Genomic DNA, 23,398 nt, shown 5'->3' with positions numbered 1-23,398 from the left:
CGAGTCAGTATGAACAGATTAACTACACTGCACTGTAATTTCAATAAAATTACTGTGTCTCACTGGATATTACATGCAAAAATCCACATAAATTGTCATTTAACCAACAGTACTGCATGAGCAAACGCAAACGTCCCAGTCCAAGAACACTGCACCGGAAATTCAATGCTTCCACAAGTGAAAACAGAGTCCTAAGTTCAACAAGGACATATATAACAGCCACAGTCCTTCCCTACTTAAAAATGATACTGTTTAACGTATGGTAAGAACTTTAATGTCCGTGTATTGTAACTTTATCTTTAAGCTCTTTTTTTTTTAGAAAACAATTTTCATAACTTGATAAATTATAGTTTTGTTTGTTAGAAAAGTTGCTTCAACGTGTAAATAGATGACAAACTGGTGTAAATAGTTTTGTAAGAGGCTTCCAGATGTTTATACGTGGACACATCTACATCAAAAGCGTAAATGGGCTGCTGTTTTGCTTCTTTGCCCCTTATTTTTGTATTGTGGTTACTTCCTATGCAAATATCGGAGCAAACAGCTGTATAGTTGTAGAATTTTTTGAGAGAATGAGATGTTTATATATTAACGACAATTTTTTTTGAAATAAAAGTGCCTAAAAGATTAAAAAAAATTTCTCTCCTGTTTGTGTGAATAAAGTTTTCAAACAAAACTACAAACTGGAGAAACAAACATAGGCACCTGGCTAGACTAGCTTTGAGATTTGGCCCCAATACAATGAGTTTAGCGTTACACAGAACAGAAGTTGTGCCTTGGGTGAAGAGGTTTGGTGAAAAGCACTGCTAAGTTCAACAGTTAAACTCTGATAAATCTTTTTCATTCATACCAATTCAGATTTGGTAGCCACTCTATAACTGATTTGTTTCATAGGATCCCAGAGTTCTGAGTTGGAAGAAACCTTAAAGAAGTGCTTACATCCCATCCTAGATCCCCTCTATTTGCCCAGTGTTTGCAGGACACAGGGTCAGTGGCTCACTCTGTCTTCAGGTGTGCATTAGAGGATTGCTTGACCACATGTGTGGTTACTAGGTGAGGTTGCACATGCACACCCACATATGCACAGAAAGAGAACAATCCTATTGCTTTATTAGTATGGTTTTTTCCTTTCTTTTCTTTTAGCATCAAGTCAAACTCTCTCTGTAGCTTCTTTCTACCTTGGTGTTGAAATACACCTGATTCAATGTGACACTCCTCAAATACACAGAGGTTCCATCCTGGCTCTTGGATACAGCCTAACATATTATGTATGTTAATAAATAAAGTTGCCTGGGGGTCAGAGTTATAGAGCCATAGCAAGTGCGTGGCGGTGGTGGCGCACGCCTTTAAGGACCTGGAGGGCGGTACATACAGGCAATGACAAGGCAGTCACGTGTTTAGTTTACAACCAATGAGAAGGCAGAACATCTAGAGTATTTAAAGACGTACACACAGGAAGTAGGCCTCTTTTTCGGAGAGCTCTCTTGGCTGAAGCAGGATAGCTGAAGCAGGAAGGGTAAGGCTCTTAGTTCTGACCTCTTGGCTTTCTTCTCTGAATCGGCTCTGTGTTTCTTATTTAATAAGACGGTTGGTTACATCTACAGAGAGACTTTCAAAGACCAGCATTTCAAAGGGATGATGATGATGATGGCTTGCTGTGAATGGTATCATATAATTTTCCTCTGCTCTGTGCTTTTCTCCAGTGTTGGAATTTCACACATGAATATATATTGTAAATGTAATAAAAAGTATATATAAAACTATCTATATGTTAGGAAAATATTTAAGCTCTAAGTATAATGAATACAAACTGAAACTGTTCTTGAAGAATCAGCCAATCTTAAATCTGGAATGTGTGATGGCAAAGTTTGGTTCCCGGGGATGTAGTCCCACAATAACAATGTTCATTAAAGATATATGGAGACTAAAGAAACCAAACAATCATTTATTAAATTGGTAATCCAAATCTACACAAACCAGATATCCCCATATATATCCCTTCCTTGTACAGAATCAAAACCAGGGCAGAAATGGGGTCTTCAGGACCAAAGGACTGTTTAGAATCCAAATACTAAGAGCAATGTGATTGTTTCTGTCCTAATCAAACCCATTTAATAACCTCTTACATTTTTGTTCAAATGCAATATGGTCCAAAATTCTTTGATAGATCTATTTGCTAATTACTCCATACCTAGACATACACACACACACATACACACACACACACACACACACACACACACACACACACACACAAATAATGATCTTATGTACATATAAATATTACCTTGCCTTCACCTTGATAGGTCTGTTGGTGATTTTATACATGAAATAATGGTGACAATTAGAATGGATAAATACTTTATGAAGAAGCCAACATGTGTGCCAACAGATTTGCCTCTCTAAAATACTCACAGTCCTATAAACTAGAATTCATGAACCTAGTGGCCCTTGGCAGGAGAGGAGGTTGAGGTGTGTGTAGGGGGTGTCATGCCAGTCTACCCAGCTATTATTGAGAAAAGGTGAACCAACCTGACAGGAGAGACCAGTGTGTCTCAGATGGGAAGGGCCAACCTGAGTTCTGCAAAGGGAAGCTGATACAGGGACTTCTCAAATGACCATTTTTGAATTGCTACATTGTTTTTTTTTTTAATTTCACAAAGACAGATTGAAACTAATTATAGACCAAGCATGGTGGTTCATGTTCAGCACTTAAAAGGCTGAGGTGGGAGAGTCACCAGTACCAGTCAGCCTGGTCTAGATAGCAATGAACTGTTAAATAAAATAAAATAAAGATATCAGATATGCATGTTTTGCTGTTTCCTATAATTTCCCCTACTTCCTATAGAGCTGGTTTACATCCTTCCTCTCCTCTCTTATCTTGAGGTGGGCTGTTAGGACAGATTTTATATAGTGGTGAACATACTTAGTTTCATTTGAAGTCCAGACCACTTGTCTTCTAAGCTTTGCTTCAATATCAATAATTTACAAAAATGAAACAACTCTACTATGCACTTATGTTGTCATTATTTCATGAAATTCTTACAATAAATGTGTTCTTATATAAAATTGTTACATCCACTTACAGCTAAATTAAAGATTAGAAAAGATGACGTTTGATTAAGATCACTCAATGAGTAATCAATGAGTAAACTAACAGAGCTAATGTTATGCTCCAGGGTCTCAAATACATTACATGTTTAGGTGTCTGAAAACAATAGCAAGACATGAGCCCTGGAGTTAGGACATCTTTCTCCAACAACTGTGTGGTGTGAAGGATTTCTCACGTTCTACTACCACAGCTGTCTCTCTCTCACTGCTGCTAATGCAGCAGCACTCCCTCCAAACTGGAGCCCCCTCGCTCTTTTGAAAGATTTATAATGCTTTCTTTAACCATCATGGCTGTCCTATAAGGTAAACATAAGTATCTCACTTTTCCATACAAAAATCTTATGAGCGCTTACACTTTCTTTCAAATCCCACTGTTTTTTTTAATTAATTAATTAATTTTTTTTTTTGCAATACAGTTCAGTTCTATATATCAGCCATGGATTCCCTTGTTCTCCCCCCTCCCGCCCCCCTCACCTTCCCCCCAGCCCACCCCCTATTCACACCTCCTCCAGGGCAAAGCCTTCCCCGTGGACTGAGATCAACCTGGTAGACTCAGTCCAGGCAGGTCCAGTCCCCTCCTCCCAGGCAGAGCCAAGCAACCCTGCATAGGGCCGAGGTTTCAAACAGCCAACTCATGCAATGAGCACAGGACCCGGTCCCACTGCCTGGATGCCTCCCAAACAGATCAAGCCAATCAACTGTCTCACCCATTCAGAGGGCCTGATCCAGTTGGTGACCCCTCAGCCATTGGTTCATAGTTCATGTGTTTCTATTCATTTGGCTATTTGTCCCTGTGCTTTATCCAACCTTGGTCTCAACAATTCTCGCTCATATAAACCCTCCTCTTTCTTGCTAATTGGACTCCCAGAGCTCCACCCAGGGCCTAGCCATGGATCTCTGCATCCAGATCCCTCAGTCGTTGGATGGGGTTTCTAGCATGACAATTAGGGTGTTTGGCCATTCCATCACCAGAGTAGGTCAGTTCAGGCTGTATCTCGACCATTGCCAGCAGTCTGTTGTGGGGGTATCTTTGTGGATTTCTGTGGGCCTCTCTAGCACTTTGCTTCTTCCTATACTCATGTGGTCTTCATTTACCATGGTCTCCTATTCCTTGTTCTCCCTCTCTGTTGTTGATCCAGCTGGGATCTCCTGCTCCCCCAAGCTCTCTTTCCCTCAACTCTCGCCCTTCATTACCCCCACTCATGTCCAGGCTGTTCATGTAGATCTCTTCCATTTCTCCATCATTGGGCGATCCCCGTGTCTTTCTTGGGGTCCTGTTTTCCAGGTAGCCTCCCTGGTGATGTGAGTAGCAGTCCAGTCATCTTTGTTCCACATCTAGTATCCTCCTATGAGTGAGTACATACCATGTTTGTCTTTCTGAGTCTGGGTTACCTCACTCAGGATAATTTTTTTCTAGATCCATCCATTTGCCTGCAAACCTCATGATGTCATTGTTTTTCTCTGCTGAGTAGTATTCCATTGTGTATATGTACCACATTTTGTTTATCCATTCTTCAGTTGAAGGGCATCTAGGTTGTTTCCATGTTCTGGCTATTACAAACAATGCTGATATGAACATAGCTGAACAAGTGCTCTTGTGGTATGATTGAGCATTCCTTGGGTATATACCCAAGAGTAGTACAGCTGGATCTTGGAGGAGATTGATTCCCAATTTTCTAAGAAAGCGCCATATTGATTTCCAAAGTGGTTGTACAAGCTTGCATTCCCACCAGCAGTGGAGGAGAGTTCCCCTAGCTCCACATCCTCTCCAGCATAAGGTGTCTTCAGTGTTTTCGATCTTAGCCACTCTGACAGGCGTAAGGTGGTATCTCAGAGTTGTTTTGATTTGCATTTCCCTGATGATTAGGGATGTTGAGCAATTCCTTAAATGTCTTTCAGCCATTTGAGTTTCCTCTGTTGAGAATTCTCTGTTTAGTTCTATAGCCAATTTCTTAATTGGACTGTTGGGCATTTTGATGTCTAATTTCTTGAGTTCCTTATATATTCTGGATATCAGTCCTCTGTCAGATGTGGGGTTAGTGAAGACCTTTTCCCATTCTGTAGGCTGTCGCTTTGCCTTGTTGACTGTATCCTTTGCTCTACAAAAGCTTCTCAGTTTCAAGAGGTCCCATTGATTGATTGTTTCTCTCAGTGTCTGTGCTACTGGTGTTATATATTCTCAGCACCCCATGAAACGTTCTCTAAAATTGACCACATACTTGGCCACAAAACAAATCTCAACAGATACAAAACAATTGGAATAACCTCCTGTGTTCTATCAGACCACCATGGTCTAAAGTTAGACTTCAATAACAACAAAAACTATAGAAAACCTACAATCTCATGGAAACTGAATAACACTCAAATCCCACTGTTATCAACTCAAAGTTGGATCCTAGGTTACTCCTAAGCACATGTTCTCATAGCCGTGAAGGTTCTCTGATCAAGACACTTCCCTTCCAAACACAATGCCTACCAATCAAGTTGGTATCCTGCTTGCCTCTTGTCCTTAGGATATTCTTCTCTTTCCAATGGTTGTGATGGGAAAATGTGAACAATGTCAACTCTGAGTGGGCCTTTCTTTAGTCAGAGAGATGGAAGACTGTACTTTCTGCAATGAAACCATGAGATTCAGTCTTTCCTTGCCTCTTCAATTTTTTAACCATTGTCTTATTAAACCCTGCTTCCATAAGATGAGGTCCATCAATTATTATATAATTTTAAAATTATATAATTACTGATAACTATTATGAAGACTTCTAGACGCCATATCCAATACAAACTGCATAGACGCTGGCCAGCAGAGGGAAATAATCACTCACTTCCCCCTAAGCAATTAATTTAATTTGTTTTAATTAACTCTAGGCTAGTAAAAACAAACTTTTAAATAAAAATAAGAAATGTGTTCAAGCCATTCTGAATAAACTTCACTGGATTTCCAAGATGTCTGAGAACTACATTTATGTTGAAATAGCCAAAAGATATCACAAAAATGAGATCAAGTATAGATTCCAATATGTACCAATTTTCAACTCCCTAGCACTCTGGGTGGGTTGCCTTCAGAATTCACTTAGCAATAACAGCAGAATTTGAATTTGGAGTTGTTAAAATTTTATTCCCTTGAGAAAAAAAAAATGTTCTCCACTGGTCTAGTCAGTCTGACCAGGGGACCAGAGAGCAGTGCTGGAGAATAAAAAGCTAAATGTACCAAGTAAATTTTCCCTGTTTAGCAACAGGAGAAGAAAACCCCAAAAAGAGAGTCAGGGGTTACTTTTCTTTCTCAAAGACAAAGTACAGTCTGCATCCAAAAGTGCATCTTGCAGGAAGAAGCTAGAGCAATTTTCAAAATTAGGCAGAAGGGACAATTTTACTGCTTACAGAGACCTGCTCACCCATCTTCAGTCCTGAATGCTACAAGTTTTTCCCGGAGTCACCCTGTAAATGGGAGGCAAAGCCCTTTGCTTTTCAGTTTCTCAGCAAGCCTGCTCCCATGCTAAAAACTGGAGAAGCAAAGAACAAAGGGGCTGGGAGATGTGATCTTGAATAAACCAATTGTGACAAACTTTTGCTTCCGCAAAACCCACAGGCCTAGGCAGGAAATGCCTGCCACTTCTGCCAACCACCCGCCACCTCCGAGCAGGGCTCCCCTCCACTGCTCACTCATCTAGCAAGAAAGAGTCTGGCAGTTTGCAGCGCTATGCACAAGAACAGATTAGACATATAGCATACTAATTTTTTATGAGAATCTTATTTGTTGGTCTAACCAATCCTATTGGAAAAGCTGGCTCCTTGTGGCTGCAGAAGATGGGTCTGACTTTTCAAAATGTCTCAGCCTCAAAAGAGCCAAAGCCTTCCTTCAGCAGAGCTTCTGAGGTGAATTCAGAGCTTCAGAAAATGCCTACACCTGCAATTTTTTGGTGAGGGATTATGTGATATTTAAGCTGAGAATAGATGTGGACCCCAGCATTGCTTACATTCCATCTATGGACATGGTTGGAGATTTACCTCTAGTGACCCTCAGACTTCCCTTCAGCAAATCCTGATAATAGACTTACCTTGTAGTATAGGCAGAGGGTATGTAGGCCCATGAATAACAGGATCATGAAATGAAGTCTACACTACCATTATCACTGGTGTTGGATTTGCTCACATTCATTTAAAGATTCCCAGGAGTCCTAAATTTTGCTCATCCATGTTTAGTTTTGTGACAGAATCTCACAGTCCAGGCTGGCTTTAACTTCAAATCCACCTACCTTGGCCTCCCAAATGCTGGGATGACACTCATATGCCACAACACCCAGCTGAGAATTTGGCTCTTGACACATTTTTCTAATGAGAAGCCCATTTTGAAAGCAAATGTGATTAAAATAGTGAATAATTAAAAAATTAAGACATGTGGTCTAGAGAACAGGGAATTCAATAAAGGGAGATGAAAGGATGGATTAAAATTGTATTCTTAAAAAGAGAGAAAAAAGGAGAGAGAATGGATTTGGAGAGAGCCTAGGTCAGCATGTGGCACTTGATAATGTCAGAACAAGGCAAGCAACATACACATCAGTTAGAAATATGCCAGCACAGAGTTCAAAAAGGAAGCTGAGGGCAGCAGCCCCCAAGTGGTGTAGAGGTACATGGTTAGAGTGAGGACCTCGGGTCTTGTGGCGAGCCTTTGGCATTATTTGACTTTTGGAAACAATATTTTATTGGCACATTTGTTGCACACAGTGAAGAGCTTTAGAAACATAATTTCAGGTACATCATGTACTTTGATCATATTTATCTCACAACATCCTCCCTTTTCTCTTTGTTTTTTTTTAAGAATTTATACATTTACTAAAAATTTGTTTAAGAAAAACTTACCTAGAAAAGGTACACAATTGAGTTATGATTGACAGATCACAGAGAGAGAGACAAACACAGACAAATGTGGTGCATGAAAATCTCCATGACCTAGTCTTTGAGAAAGCATTTCTTCAGACATACACACACACACACACACACACACACACACACACACACACACACACACAAACACACAAGAGATTCCTAGTTTTTTGGTGTGAATATGGTTCACACATGTATCAAGCCCCGATTTTACAGGTAAATCCAAAAGAAATGAAGCATCTTTCCTAAACCGTGTGATTCATCTGGGTCAGGGCCAGCTTCCGAAGAGCACTTGAGTGTTCTGATGACAGTGTGAGTACATAACCCTGACAGGAGACGCTGTCTGGCTAGCTTGAGATGGGACAGCTGCAGTCAGTTCTCTGATGGTGCTCTGTACTGAGATGAAGGTGACCCAGTAACAGCAGAGCACCACGCTCACCACTATCTGAGACTTTAGCATTTCACTTACCCTAATAATCCTGGGTTGGCTGGAAAATTCAGGTTCAGAAAGATTTGTTGAGTTATCAATAAAGAGTAAGTAAATAACGAGTCCAATGGTTAGACTTGACTCTAACTCCTGCCCGGTGTGGAAGTCTTCCTCTTTTACTACTGCTCACAAAAACTTAGAAAGCATTTTTGTGAAATGGCTTCATTTGAAGAATAGTTTAGAATACTTTAAATTATTAATCTTCTGAACAGATTGTATCAGGAATACCAAAATGGCCATGGCACAGGGAAACCTGCTGATGAACAAGCCCTAGTTAAGGACGTACAGCACTTAAGTTAGTAATCACTCTTGGCCACATATTAACATTTCCACAATGATTTTCAGTAAGAATTACTTTTGTTACCATGTCACTATAATTTGGAAAATTATCATGTTAGGGAATATTTTTAAATGGCCATGAAATGGCAAAAATGGGTCACAACAGGCAAACATTTTTATCCAAAAATTACCTTTGGCGAATCTTTTGGAAACCACTGACCCTTGAGAATCCCCATATGATGACGTACACATACTTCTACAGCTGTGCGAGTCTGCACACACGTCCTGAACACAGCCCACTTCCATATTAGAGAGCAATTTCTAATTGATGGATTTTTTAAAGTTCTAAGATTTCATTTCCATCTTCGTTTGTGAAACAAGAGCAATGCAGAGATAAATTTCACAAAGCACTCCATACTTTTCCCTAGAGAAACTCAGACCATAAACTATGGTGCAACACTCTACTGAAGGAAACAGCTCAGTGTGAAAAGTCAGCTCAGAGCATGATCCATTTTACATTTGCAAGGAAATCTGTAGGTATGTGCCTATGCAAAGATTCAAGCAGCTAGGTCATCCCTGCTGCCTGCATTTTAAACAGCAATGTACAGCCAGGGTTCACACAGAGCTATAAATAGCTTTGTGTCTACTTATACATCTTAGTAACGTGAAGTTGCATTCTAATCACTAGCTTGTTGGTGTGTAGACTGTACTCAGGATTAGAACTGGGCTTCTTGTTGAATTCTGAATATTGTTTTAAGCCGTTCTTGTATCAACACAAGGTGAAGCAAAATAATTATCTTTGTGTTAAGGCAAATGAGTCACTGGATAATTTTTATTTAAAAAAATTGTTTCAAGGAATTACCATTTTAGTGTAACGCTTGACAGGCAAGCCCAGGGCCCTATGTTTGGTTCCCAGCACCAGAAACAAGAAAGAGAGAGGAAACTTGGTCCTGTTCATAGTGAGCAATGAATGTTACCACTCCCTTGGTTGGGTCACATTTGTCTTGTCCTCACACAGGGACAGTTTTTAAAGTGACAGTAGTGTGGTGAAGTCACTTTACCCCGTGTGCTCCTATCTGCTCCCATGGGTACAGATGGAGATGTCAGGGTGTCTGTATTAACCGGGAAGTAAACATGTTAGCTTGATTACAGATTTAGCTTTCAGCTTCTTTATGAAACAGGAAAACTCACTCAGCCCCTGACTCATGAAGAAACTCAGTGATATTCCTGAAGCTGTGCCCACCAACTCCCAAGGAAGTCCATAAGCAGACTTGGTTGTGGTGGTAGGGTGAGGGCTGCACTTTATATGACACATCTCAGAAATCTTCCTACTGTGCACAAGGAGGGCATCAAACTTGCAATCAAAGCACTTGGTAATAATTCTGTGTCTGAGGGACCCAGACTGGTTAACTCACTTACAGACATTTCCTCAGTATCCACTGCCTGTGATGAAATCATCTTCTGAGGAAATGCATGTTCTGTAGTCCTGTCATGTGCACCAGCAGATGAAGGACCCCTTAAAGAATGGCTCTACAAGGACCTGTCAGGAAATGTGTCCTTAATTACAGAGACTCACATTAGCAATCCCTTGTAAGATGTCAGAATAGATGTTGGGGCGTCAACAGAAAGACAATACTCCTGAGAACGTGCACCTCTTCTTCTGTGAGCAGGCTTGTGAGCTTACGGAAGCCGGTCAGACCACTATGACCCAGGCATTGTTGACATGGTGGTGCTGCATTTTTGTGCAGTCACACGCACATATTCCAGTGCTGCCTGGCTTCAGAAAACACCACCACCAGGGACACAGACCCACCTGCATCCACGGCCCCTTCCTCAAAGCACAGGTTTCCACTGGGGACCATCATGTCCTCACGGTCTAACTGGCATAGTATGAGAATAATTTTTCTTGTCTTGTTAGGGACATACTGCTGACATGGAGTGAGTAAAGGCAAGGGATTCTGTGTAATAAGCCTACTTTAAAAAAATCTGCCCCAGGGTCGGCGGTGCCCAGGCTGGGCGGCCTGGTCACTTCTGTGTGAAAGTTAGAGGGAAGTGGGTGGGGCTAGTTAAAAGCTGTAAGGTTCTGGGAAAAGTGAGGTGAGAAGTTCTCTGAATCTTCTCTCCAGGTTAGCAGTCTCCTACAAACACAATGAAACATTGCCCACTGGCTCACAGTGCTCACCTGTCACTGACTTTGTCGCTCTGGTCAAATTCGCTCCCTTCTTCCCACCAGATTGTAAGTGCAAAGTCTGAACTACATATTATTTGTTTAGTGTGTGTGTGTGTGTGTGTGTGTGTGTGTGTGTGTGTGTGTGTGTCTGTCGTCTCTCTGTGTGTATGTGTATGTGCGTCTCTGTGTGTGAGTCTCTGTGTGTGTCTATGCATGAGTGTCTGTGTGTGTCTGTGTGTGAGTCTATGTGTGTGTGTGTGTGTCTGTCTGTCTGTCTGTGTGTATGTGTATGTGCATCTCTGTGTGTGAGTCTCTGTGTGTGAGTCTATGTGTGTGTCTATGCATGAGTGTCTGTGTGTGTCTCTGTGTGTGTGTCTGTGTGTGTGTCTGTGTGTGAGTCTGTGTGTGTGTGTCTGTCTGTGTGTATGTGTATGTGCATCTCTGTGTGTGAGTCTCTGTGTGTGTGTCTGTGCGTGAGTCTATGTGTGTGTGTGTCTGTCTGTCTCTCTGTGTGTATGTGTATGTGCGTCTCTGTGTGTGAGTCTCTGTGTGTGTCTATGCATGAGTGTCTGTGTGTGTCTGTGTGTGAGTCTATGTGTGTGTGTGTGTGTGTCTGTCTGTCTCTCTGTGTGTATGTGTATGTGCGTCTCTGTGGTGAGTCTCTGTGTGTGTCTATGCATGAGTGTCTGTGTGTGGGTGTCTGTGTCTTTGTATGTGTGTTTCTATGTGTGTGTGTCTGTGTGTGAGTCTCTGTGTGTGTGTCTGTGTGAGTCTATGTGTGTGTGTGTGTCTGTCTGTCTCTGTGTATGTATAAAGATGTCTCTGTGTCTATGCATGAGTGTCTGTGTGTGGATGTCTGTGTAGGTGTCTCTGTGTGTTTCTATGTGTATGTGTCTGTGAGTCTATGTGTGTGTATCTGTGTATGTTCTTTGTGTCTGTGTCTGCCTCTTTCTGTGTGTGTGTGTGTGTGTGTGTGTGTGTGTGTGTGTGTGTACATATGTGTCAGGGCTGCATGTGGAGATCTGAGGACAGCCTCCTGGAGTTGGTTCCTCCATCTATCATGTGGATCTCCAGGACCCAACTCAGGTTATTAAGCTTAGCAGCAGGTGCCTCCACCTGCTCAGCCATCCCACTGCCCATCCCCCAACCTGCGTTTTTAAAAAATTAATCCTGGTGTTTTATTACCAACAGGCTTAATGTGAGACAGGTACACAAAGTTACAGAGAGAAGAACGGACCTGAGGAACTGGCTCAGACCCTTTACACCCTGTGCCAGCCACATTCACAAAAAGCATGAAAAAGCTGACAGTTATTAACAAGCACCAGGGGACTAAGAACACGTGGTCCCTGCCTGCCCAGGACACAAACGCAGGGGCATCACATCCCATAGCCAGCATGTGCTCCATCACTGCGCCAGGATTTCTAGCCAATCATACCCACTGTGGTCATAAAGACGTTCCCTGAGGTTGTGCATAGTGAAAAATAAGGGTCCTGGCCCTACAACCTATGTGTGGGAGGAACAGGGGACAGAACATCTTGGAAGCCTTTTCTTAGGAGGAAGGCAGAGAGTTCAGGGCACTAGTTGTAATATGTCTGAATTTCCAGAGCAGGGGAGAGGTCGGGCCTGGTCACCGTCCCCTTGAGGAATCCAGTTCTCACCAACACTGGGTACTGTTGGTAAAAAGGCTCTGATATGCACAAGGACCATTCTCATGTCAGGGGCCAGTGTTTATACTGCAATCCACAAGATCAAGGAAGGACTTTAATTTATGAATGAGGTTTTGTGTTAAAAACAGCAATCTGGGGATTATAACAGGGAGAAGCAGCATGCTGAAAATGCAGACAGACAGAGCACCTCTCCAACATGGAAAGAACTGGTGGCGTTCTGCACAGGGTTATGGAATCAGAACCCAAACAGTCCAGTTGTTCCAACAGGACATGGCTGTTTCAGGACATTGGGTTTTTATTTGATCAAGCAGAGCAAGTAGGAAATCAGCAAGATGCTACAGTCAAGAAGATATCCCCGACAAGTAAACATTGCTGAGATCGGGAAATAAAGACAGGGACATTTCAGATTATTTGCTTTATTTTCCATTGACAGACTACATAAATAACAGACATTTATTAAATACACAGACAAGCTGTCCTTGAATGCAGTCAGAATTCTGATGTACATCTCATACATTCGTTCTCTATCTACACAGTCTCAAGTATCAGCTATAAAACACATGGTATGTATATTTAAATACACTGCAGAGAAATACCCAAAAAGCTTTACATAAGGTGTTAAAACACATTTTCTTGCATTACCAAGCATGTGGGGAGGAGGCAGTGAGGAGAGGTGGGGAACCCCCTGTCCGAGCTCTTCAGTGGGGCTTAAAGTGCAGATGTAGCCAGTACCCCATGCCAGATAGTGGGGACTGTGTCTGTTGGCTGTGAGCAGACCACAGTAATCATGTGGCAATAAGTTAAGTTCCCCCTCCTCTCGTTTACTGATTATCTGAGTGAATGAGTTTATCATTTTCTTTTAAAAAAGCAAGCCCAGCCCACACCTCTCTGTCTTCAGAATGAGCAATGTGTAAAGTTAAATGAAGTCCCTCTCTGTCTCTGCTTCTAAATTCTGCCTTAAAAGACCAAGGATTTCAATGGGTTGCAGTGGACAAGTCTCCCTGCTGTTCCCATGTTCTCCAGCCCCCCCTCCCACTGACTATTCTTTCTAAAGCACCAAGAATCTTGAAGAGTATGTAAATTGCATCCATCTCCCCTCGATTCTCAATAAATCTTGATTTTTTTTCCAGAATCTGAAAACTATACAAGGCAACTATTTTTAAATGATTGCTCAATTTTCATGACTGGCTACACACTGTCCCAAGACCTGATTACTTTAAAAGAACAATATACTTTAAATCTAAAGTATTTTATACCAGAATCTAAAGCTTCACATTTAAAAAGGACATTAGATGTGGAATTATCTCCAAGATACTAAAAAAACACGAAAAGGCTAATTTTGTTCTGGGAGATTTCTTTCTTTCCTCCCTCTCTTTACTTCCATAATAAAATTGGTCCATTGAAACTGACCAGAAACAACCAAAGCCTCACTGACAGCAAATGCTTCTGTTCCTTGCTCTCTCTGAGAGGACAGACAAGCAGGATAAGGCAGGCGGTACTGGTAAATTAGTTCCAAAGATAGAGAGGAAGCCAGTGCACCTGCTGTTTAATGTTTAGAACACACGGCTGGCCAGTGAGAAACTCCTGAAAATAATGGTCTTTGACTCAGTGGGACTCAGACATGTAGGTGATTATGATGTATGTGGTGGAGTTGTCTTTGCAGAGAATGTTCTCTGCTTATGGTGTCACAGTGTAATGGTGGGAGCTAAATATTCATGGGTAGTCATATGATCTTTACCTTAGGGACCAAAAACATGATACATAAAGTAAAAAGTTTCCTTAATTCCCTGGTTCATGCTTCTTTTGCCATTGCCAACTGTTTCCTCATGTTGACTTTTAAATTTTGAAATACTTTCACATACAATACTGTGAAAATGTCGACTGAAGCTTAACTCTTTATTGCAACACAAAAAACACATCTCTGAGCTTAACCAAAGATGCACAGTTTTTTTTTACATTTATTTAGATTTCAATTTTGACATATTAGAACCAAAAAGAATAAAAATCAGAAAACAAATATTAAATAAGGACCTGTGAAAATCTGTCACAGCCTGTGACTGGGTAGATAAAACACTAACATTTTAATTACTCTAGTTAAGCTTTTTTTCTGTATTTATACAACAAAAACGTGTCAAGCAGTCTTGACATGTTTCCCTACATTGTGTGCAGCTTGAGGTACTTTCGGAGTAACTGGCAACATACACGCCAACAAACGCAGAAGAGCAAAGTTTTTCTCTTTCCAGCTCTGATTTGATCTCAACTCCAAAGAACTATTAAATAATTGAATAATTTTTATGCTGGGAAACCTGAAAGCCAGTCATTAATTTGGGGCCCCAACCAATAACACTGTGAAAAACATTGATAAAATAAAGGATCAAATCCATCTAAAGTTCAAGCATCAGGATATAGCCAAGGTGCCACCACTTTGGGTCCTGCCTGTGAGATTCTAGTCTGGTGATGGAGAAATGTCTTTCTGTATGCTGCAAATATGTGTTGTTCTGATTGGTTGATAAATAAAGCCATTTGGCCTATGCCAAGGCAGCTTAGAGGCAGGCGGCAAATTCAAAAAGAGAGACAGGAAGAAGGCAGGGAGAGACGCCAGTGAGCTGCCCAAGGAGCAACATGTAATGGGAGGCAGGTAAAGCCATGGAACATGTGGTGATACATTGATTAATAGTTATGGGCTAATTTAAGATATAAGAGCTAGCTAACAGAAAGCCTGCCATGGCCATAGTTTAAAAACAATATAGGCCTCTGTGTATTTACTTGGGAAATTTGTCCTGACTGCGGGCCAGGCAGGATACAGGAAAACTTCAGCTACAGTCTGGCCCTTCACATATGGGACATTTTATAATATTTTTCTGTAACTCTGTCAAGAGATCCTTTATGAGATAAAGAAGAATTAAGCAGAAATATATGTATATCTTTCATTTCAGAATAGTTTAAACCTATTGTAATTAATCATATTTATTTAAAATATCTTGGTATACAACATTAGGCAAATTTGATAAAGCTTACTGTTTTGTTGTTGTTATTATTCTGTGTTACCTGGCTGTCAGAAAAACACTCTGTAAGCCAGAGTGGCCTCTCCTTTGTAGTCTGGGAACTACCATGCCTGGCTCTGACGTAAAAGTAACACATTTTGTTTCTCCAAATGAAAAGTATTTTTAAGATATTCACTAAGTCTATTTTATTTGAAACATTAACTCATTGTATTTGACAATTTATTATCTTTTCCATCTATGACATAACATGAAGCCTAAATTCATTTGAAAACCATAGACACTTACTAATTTTACATGCATTTCTACATCTTTTTTACTTGTTCTTTCCATGTTATTTTCTGAGACTCTAATTAATACTTTGAAGTTCAGGAAAGGGCTATAATCTATGCATGCATTCTGCTTCCTGTGCATGTGTATGCATGGATAAATCAGCTACCTGGGAGTGAAATTCAAGGCCAGTGAGTCAAACTCAAGAATGGAGATGCCCCCTTCTGTCTGTAGTAGCCCACTTTCTCCACAGCACACAACTGAACTCCCACCATTCTCAAGCTGAGACTGTGGGGAACTTTTACTTCCTACCATGTTTTGCCAGACTAACCAATGGCTTCTGAGGTAACAAACTCACAGTTTCTTCCCTTTCTGCCTCCTTTTCAAGCTTGTTCAAAAACAGCCATTCACTTACTCCTACTACGGAACCCCTGGGCAGGAACTGGTTTTGTAGTCAAGGATAAGTTTTAGCCTGTTCTGTTTTTGCATCTTGGTGAAAAATGATATCTTTTTGATAGTAACCTCTCTTACCAGCTGAAGATACATCCTCTAGACTATTAATACAGATTACACCATACTGTACAACAACATGGCAAACTTCTCTAAAGGCAGAAGTTTAATCAACTAAGTAAGAAGTCATTTGCCTTAATGGGCTGAACGAACTGTAACGGATTTGTCAATTGCCCCAGGAGAGAACAGAAGTTTTGGCTGAATTTCATTTACTTGTCCAGGGTACAATGTTTATTGGAAACTCCTATATTCCAGATGCTACAGTAAGTGTGGGAAGAAGTAACGAAATTATACTTCACCACTCAAATCCAGCAGTATGTGTCTACCTGATCACAGAAGGGCTCAGGGAGCACCCCAAAAGCAAAGCCTCTTTTTGATAACTTGTTTAAGTATGGGGGAGGACAATGTTGTCTTATACTCTATGAAACATATCAGTAGGAGATTTTTGTAACAGGGCTAGTCTAATATAGCCCTATATTATTGTCTTTATTTTAACATCTGGATTATGAAGCCATCCTTGATGGTGTTAGCACCTGCACTAGACTTTATATTCTGACTCACTTTTTGATGTGATCATTTAAACTGATTATCCTAACTCACCTAGGCCACTGAGCATAATTAACCTAACAGATACAGTGTAACAGTTACAATCAACTCTCACCCAAACTGATACTAAATCACAAAGAAAATGTCATTATGTAAAAAGCAGAAAGAAATCTCAAGCTTTGAAAGAACTAGGGAGCAATAAAGTACAAATCAAAACCTTCACATTAAATATTAATGAACTGGCAAAATGGGGTGCCAAAGAATAAGGGCATTATTTGGGATGGTCCTGAAGGAGCACAGTTTTTGTGGGGTAACTTTTAACCCCTCAAATCCCAAAGCTTCTGGATGTAATTTATCTGTGCCATAAGAAGACATTAAACCAAAGCCTCAAGCCTTGTACCCTTATAGGCTGTGGAAAGCCAATCAAGCAGCAGAGCTGTGTAAAAGCGCTCACCCAAGGGCAGGGCAAAGGCTGAAGAGAAGTCATCATTACTATTTCTATCTTATAAGAAAGCCAAGCATAGAAAATCTTTATTCAATTTCTAAACTTCTGTTTGTTCTAGAATCAGAATTGGTATTTAAAGACCAGAGAACACTGGTGGGAACAGGACTAACCCGCAGTTCTCAACCCAGTCTTTAGGTAGCATTCTGAAATACTGCTTCATGACTCCCATAGCTCAGTTATGCTTCTCCCCAAGGCTTCTAAGAAGGCAAAATGTATTCTAAAGAAAGAACATTTAGCAGCATTGGGTAGACATAAACTGTCGTATTTGAAAAAAGTGGGATTGGATCTTATCTAGTTAAGGAGTAAACTTCCTTACCAACCCAACCAAAAGTTAAGTTTGTGAGGTTATGAGTTAACAATCTACTGAGCAATATTTAATATTCAAATAGCATCAAGACAACAAATATGTGGATAGCTTATACATTTTTAAAAACTCAAGTAGATTCTTTAAATTTTGAGTGGAAAAAAAGGAGGAAGCAAAAGTAACAGAAACGATGAAAGAGAACACAACCAATGTCCTTGGACAAAACAAATCTCTATGGCCTGGTCCCCTGCCCAAAGGTTTAAACTCCAAACTCCGCACACAGTGTGCTGGGACAGCAACCATCCATACTCCAAGTAGCTCAAAGTCATTTATCATTAAGTGTTTCATCACATAAATAACTCCATATACAGCTACAAATGGCAGAGACTCAAACTGCTGGACTGCTAGTAACAGATTTTCCTCTGTTTGTATTTCAGGATTTTGGCACAGAAGGGATTATCTATGCTTCTCAGACCCTCTAGCTTTATATCAAAAAATTCCATTCCAATGCATAAACAGCAGCATACCAGAGATGCCTCAGTCTGTAAGGGCTAGGGATATTGGCTGCAAAAGCTTGAGTACGCACATTGGTTATGTTCACTTTCACGGCCCTGGCTGTACTATTTCGTTAGATAATGAGATGGGCTGCCCTTTCTGTCCATCACTAGAGCAGCTGGAGACAGCGTTTGCTACCTGACAGAACTTCCGAAGAAGGATCTTTCTTAGCAGCAGATAAACCCAGGGGTCCAAGATCTGGTTCAGCGAAGCCAGGCGAACTGCAATCAGGAAGGAGTTGCACTCCTTCTCCTTTCCCGTCTGTGTTTTGCATTGCTCAACGGATGTCTGATTGAAGATCATTTTCAACATCATTATCTAAGAAAGAAGGACAAACAGTTGTTGCAAAGCTTGACAAAGTCACAGGCATCTTTGCAGAGGACCAGGCACAGACTGTCTTCATAACCACACTGCTAAACTGAGTGTCAGTCCAGATATAGTAACATAACACCACCACTCTGAGTTCAGACTGTTCTGTGGATTTTCCTACATTTTGGGCAATTTAACACAATGTAGTTTTGTAAAACATGTGGGTTCTTGGGCTCTTGGCTTTTGAAATTTAAAAAATCTGGACAAAACACATCTCAAAATCAGCCAAATTCATAGTAGGCTGCCAGCCAAATGAGACCTAATACTTCAGAAATAATGAAGACACATTAAGTATAAATTCCAGTAATTCTAACTAAAATCTATCATTGAAGAAAAAGTAGAAAGAGAAAAAATGCAACCACATTATTGTGATTTCCATCATTGTTTTTGTTTCTCTAATATAGATGCTGTGTGAAGTTATTCATATGCACTGCGTAAACTTATAAAGCTGTGATTATTACCACTTCCCTTTTACAATTACAAAAACCATGATTTAATGATGTGAAGTGGCTGAGCCAAACTCAAATTTAAGTTCCAGAAAACTACTCGCTATGGGGTTGGAGAGATGGCTCAGAGGCTAAGAATGCTGGCTGCTCTCCCAGAAGACTTGGGTTTGATTCCCAGCACCCACATAGCAGCTCACAACCATCTGTAACTCCAGTTCTAGAGGATTCAATGTCCTTTTTCTGGTCTCTGCAGGCACTACACACATGTGGTTTACATACATATATGCAGACAAAAGACTCGTCCACATAAAGTAGATATAAAAAAACTTCATGATACATGGTATTTTATTTTTATCTGTTTTTTTTCTTTGCGATGTGTGTGTGTGTGTGTGTGTGTGTGTGTGTGTGTGTGTGTGTGTGTGTGTGTGGTCCGTCTACATGTTAAAACAAACTCCAGGATAGTGGGCATTTGGGGCTATTTCTTGACTAGTATAGTCCCAGTGACTAGAGTCTAGACAAATATTTAGCAGATAGCAGACAGACATCTAGCAAATGTTTATATGTGAAGGGCTATATTATATGATACATACATGAATACAACACTATGTGGCATATGCAAATATATTTATATTTGAATTAGGTATACTTGGGTGAGTATCCGTTATTTTCATATGAAGAAAAATGTAAAAGTCCTTTGGCATATGAAAAGAGGTTCAAAATCATTGATCATCAGAAAAACACAAACAGAGGAGGAAAAAACATTTCATATCCACAAGATGTAAATGAGGAACTGTGGCCACCAGAAGTGTTACTGAGAGGTGGGGCAAAGAGGACCCCCACACAGGGGTATTGGGAATGAACCTTGGAGCAAGCACAGAGAATGCAATTTGCTTCATTTCTTCATCCCAGCAATGCTAACTACACCATTGGGTCTTTCTGAGCAGAAGTGGTGTGTGTGTCACCATCCCTGACAGTGCTGTTTATATTCAAATGATAATGAGAGGCAGGAATGACCCAGACTCCAGTTTATTAACATAGGCAAAGACAAGGGCTGACTTCACCTACCTAGGCCTATATAACTACTGATCATTTCCTCACAAGGTGTCTTAGTTAGGGTTTCTATTGCTTTGATAAAACACCATGACCAAAAGCTGGAGAGGAAAGGGTTAATTTGGCCTCCACCTCCACCTCATAGTACATCATTGAAGGAAGTCAGGACAGGAACTCAAACAGGGCAAGAACCTGGAGGCTGGAGCTGATGCAGAGGCCTCTGACCTCCACATTTGAGTGGTAGCACACAGAAGCCAACATTCATTTATTTACACACACACACACACACACACACACACACACACACACACACACACACACACAGCCATGCTGCTTATCGGCTTTTCCCCCTATGGCTTGCTCAGCCTACTTTCTTATAGAACTCAGAACCACCAGCCCAGGGATGACCCCACTAACAATGGTCTGGGCCCTCCCACATCAATCACTAAAGAAGAAAATGCTTTACAGGCTTGCTTGAGTACAGCTCAAACTTACAGAGGCATTTTCTCAATTGGGGTTCCCTCCTCCCAGATGACTCTGGTCTGTGTCAAGTTGACACAATATTAGCCAGCACACAAGGTATGCACATGGAGAGGTTAAACTGAGCTATACTGACTCTTTGATAGAGGATAGAACCATGGATAAACTGTGTTACATGAAACATTATTAAAATTGTCATTGTTCCCCATACTGGGTTGCCTTACCCAGCCTTAATTCAAAGGGAGGAGCTTAGTCCTACCTCAACTTGATATGCCATGCTTTGTTGACACCCATGGGAGGCCTGCCCCTTTCTGGACAGAAACAGAGGAGGAGTGAATGGGGGGTAGATGGGAGGTGGGGAAAGGAGGGGAAACTATGGTCGGGATGTAAAATAAATGAAAAAATTTAATTAATAAAATAAAGAAAAAATTGTCACTTTTTTCTTATATTCTTTTAAGGAATTTTTATTAATTTTGTGGGTGAGGGATATGCTGTAGCGTATGTGCAGTGGTCAGAGGACCACACGGGTCCCAGGAATCAAACTCAGGTCATCAGGTTTCATGGCAAGCATCTCTATCCACTGAGCCATCTAGCTGGCCCTTCTTTTGGCATCATAAAATGTGGCTGTGGACATATGGCAGCATGGGCGGGGGACCAACACCTAAGGCAGGTTGGAGAGCTGGCCCTGCCCCTCATCAGCTGCAGTACCCATGCCTGCACAACACAGTAGAGCTGACCGTGAAGGTGTAGGTGTGGGGGATCTGACCCTAAGGACATGAAAGAAGAAGAACTGAACCTGCCCCTTGCTCATTGCTGCAGGAGGTAAACTAGCCAGGACAATGGGGGAGAGCTCACCCTGGTAGTGAGGACAAGGGAGAGCTGGCATGCTGACCAACCATGCAACTACGCAGGCCCAGAACCAGGCTGTGTGTTGGCCCACCCCAACATCCACACCATCTGGAGCATATGAAGGGCCAGTCCTGTAGACCCAAAGCCGCAGGATTTCTATAACATAGGGTAACATGAGGATATTCAAGAGGAGTTCCAGTGAGGGACCAGCATCAACAGTGTAGCAGAAACTAGAGGCCTTGAACTAGACCAATGACTCTGCAATGAACACTTGCAAGTAAAGATGTGTGGACAAAACGGTTTATTGCATGACTCACTGTGTCACACTACAGCTTCCATGATGAGATTGATTTTTTTCCTTCTCTTTTTTTCTTTTTTCTATTAAATTTCATTTTATTTGGCAGTGGGGGGAGAAGTCACAAGGAGAGAGGGTGTATACACAGGGATGAGGAAATGAATGGGATAGAAATGCATGATGTGAAAGATACAAAGAATAAAAAAAATTTAAAAATGTGGCTGTGGAAATCATAAACATGTGGCTTGTGTTTTCTGCTAACAGGACAAGTCTGCAGAAATGACTTCTCTTGAGGTTCATCTTCCTGTGGGTGTTCTGCTGAAATGTCCCAGATTTAATTCAACATTCCTTAAAAATCAAAAGACTCCTAACCATACATTCTCTTTCACAACACTTCAGAGTCACCACTAAACCGTTGCCTCACCCTGTGCCGTGCCTTTCACTCTGGCCACAGTCTCACCCTAGTCCAGACCCTCCCACACACTTTTGAGTCAGAGCATTAACAGTCACCAAGGCTGGTCCCGCCATACAGTAAATGTTTATGTTTTCTAGAGCTCATGTCTGAAGCCCTAACACCTGCTGTTATGGTGCTGGACCTGAGAGGTAACTCAGTTCTTAGATGAGATCAAGAGGGTGGAGCCCCTGGGATGGGAGTGGGGTCTTTATAAGGAGAGTGAGAGGTACCAGGTCCTGTCCTAGCTGTGAGGATGCAGCCTGAAGACAGCCATCCGTAAGACGGAAAACTGGCTTTCATGAGGAACTAAGCCAGGCAGCCCCTGGACCTTAGAGTCCCCAGTCTTCAGAACTGTGGAAATACACGCCTGACATTTACGGGGCAGCATCTTAAACTGTGGGGTTGTGACACCATATGAGGTCATGTCACTGAATGTGGAAATTGTAAAAAAGTATTAAAATAAAAATACGGCAATAGTAAAAGGCTGTTGCATGTGCAATGACCAAAAATGAGTGAGTCCCAGGTATTTCCAGATGTGCTGGCCCGGGCTGTCTCTATCACTGCGCTGCAGCCTTGGTTTGGAATGTGTAACACATGTGCTCTAGACTATGTACACTGTCACACCACGTGAGGCCCTCAGCTCAGACTTGGGACTACTGTGTTAGGAACTACAGGGTTTTTCCTGCACATACAGTTTTCTTACAGAAATAGACTTTTACTGTTTTCTGACTGTCTCCCCTGGCAGGTAGCGAATCAGTATATCTTTGGTTCTGAACTGTGTTATAATGTTTGGGATTAAAAATAAATCTCTGATTGAACCTAAAAGTATCCATATTGTGGAAGAAAGAGTCAAAGGAATGAGAGGAGATCTTTGGCAGCTATAGATCCATGGCAGATCTCATGGTAGATCCTACAGCAGATCCCATGGTAGATCCACGGCAGATCCCATGGCAGATCCATGGCAGATCCCATGGCAGATCCCATGGCAGATCCCATGGCAGATCCCACGGCAGATCCCATGGCAGATCCCATGGCAGATCCCACGGCAGATCCCAAGGCAGATCCCATGGTAGATCCCAAGGCAGATCCCATGGCAGATCCCAAGGCAGATCCCATGGCAGATCCCATGGCAAATTAATATCTAGAAAACACAGAGAACTCAAAAAACAAA

The 23,398-nt window shown here is 41.4% G+C and overlaps 1 protein-coding gene across 1 annotated transcript in view; it reads right to left on the bottom strand.

Annotated features, from left to right (window-relative positions):
- The window catches only part of Ptger3 (prostaglandin E receptor 3), a 74,344-nt gene that overhangs the window by 24,983 nt on the left and 25,963 nt on the right, over positions 1–23,398 (bottom strand). Inside the window, exon 2 of the mRNA XM_059266500.1 lies at positions 18,423–18,602. Coding sequence (XP_059122483.1) covers positions 18,423–18,602 — 180 coding nt within the window. The remainder of the gene's footprint in view (positions 1–18,422; positions 18,603–23,398) is intronic.

The sequence above is a fragment of the Peromyscus eremicus genome, chromosome 6 (genome assembly GCF_949786415.1).
Source record: "Peromyscus eremicus chromosome 6, PerEre_H2_v1, whole genome shotgun sequence".
NCBI classification, from domain to species: Eukaryota; Metazoa; Chordata; class Mammalia; order Rodentia; family Cricetidae; genus Peromyscus; species Peromyscus eremicus.
This window is presented reverse-complemented; position numbering and strand designations above follow the sequence as displayed.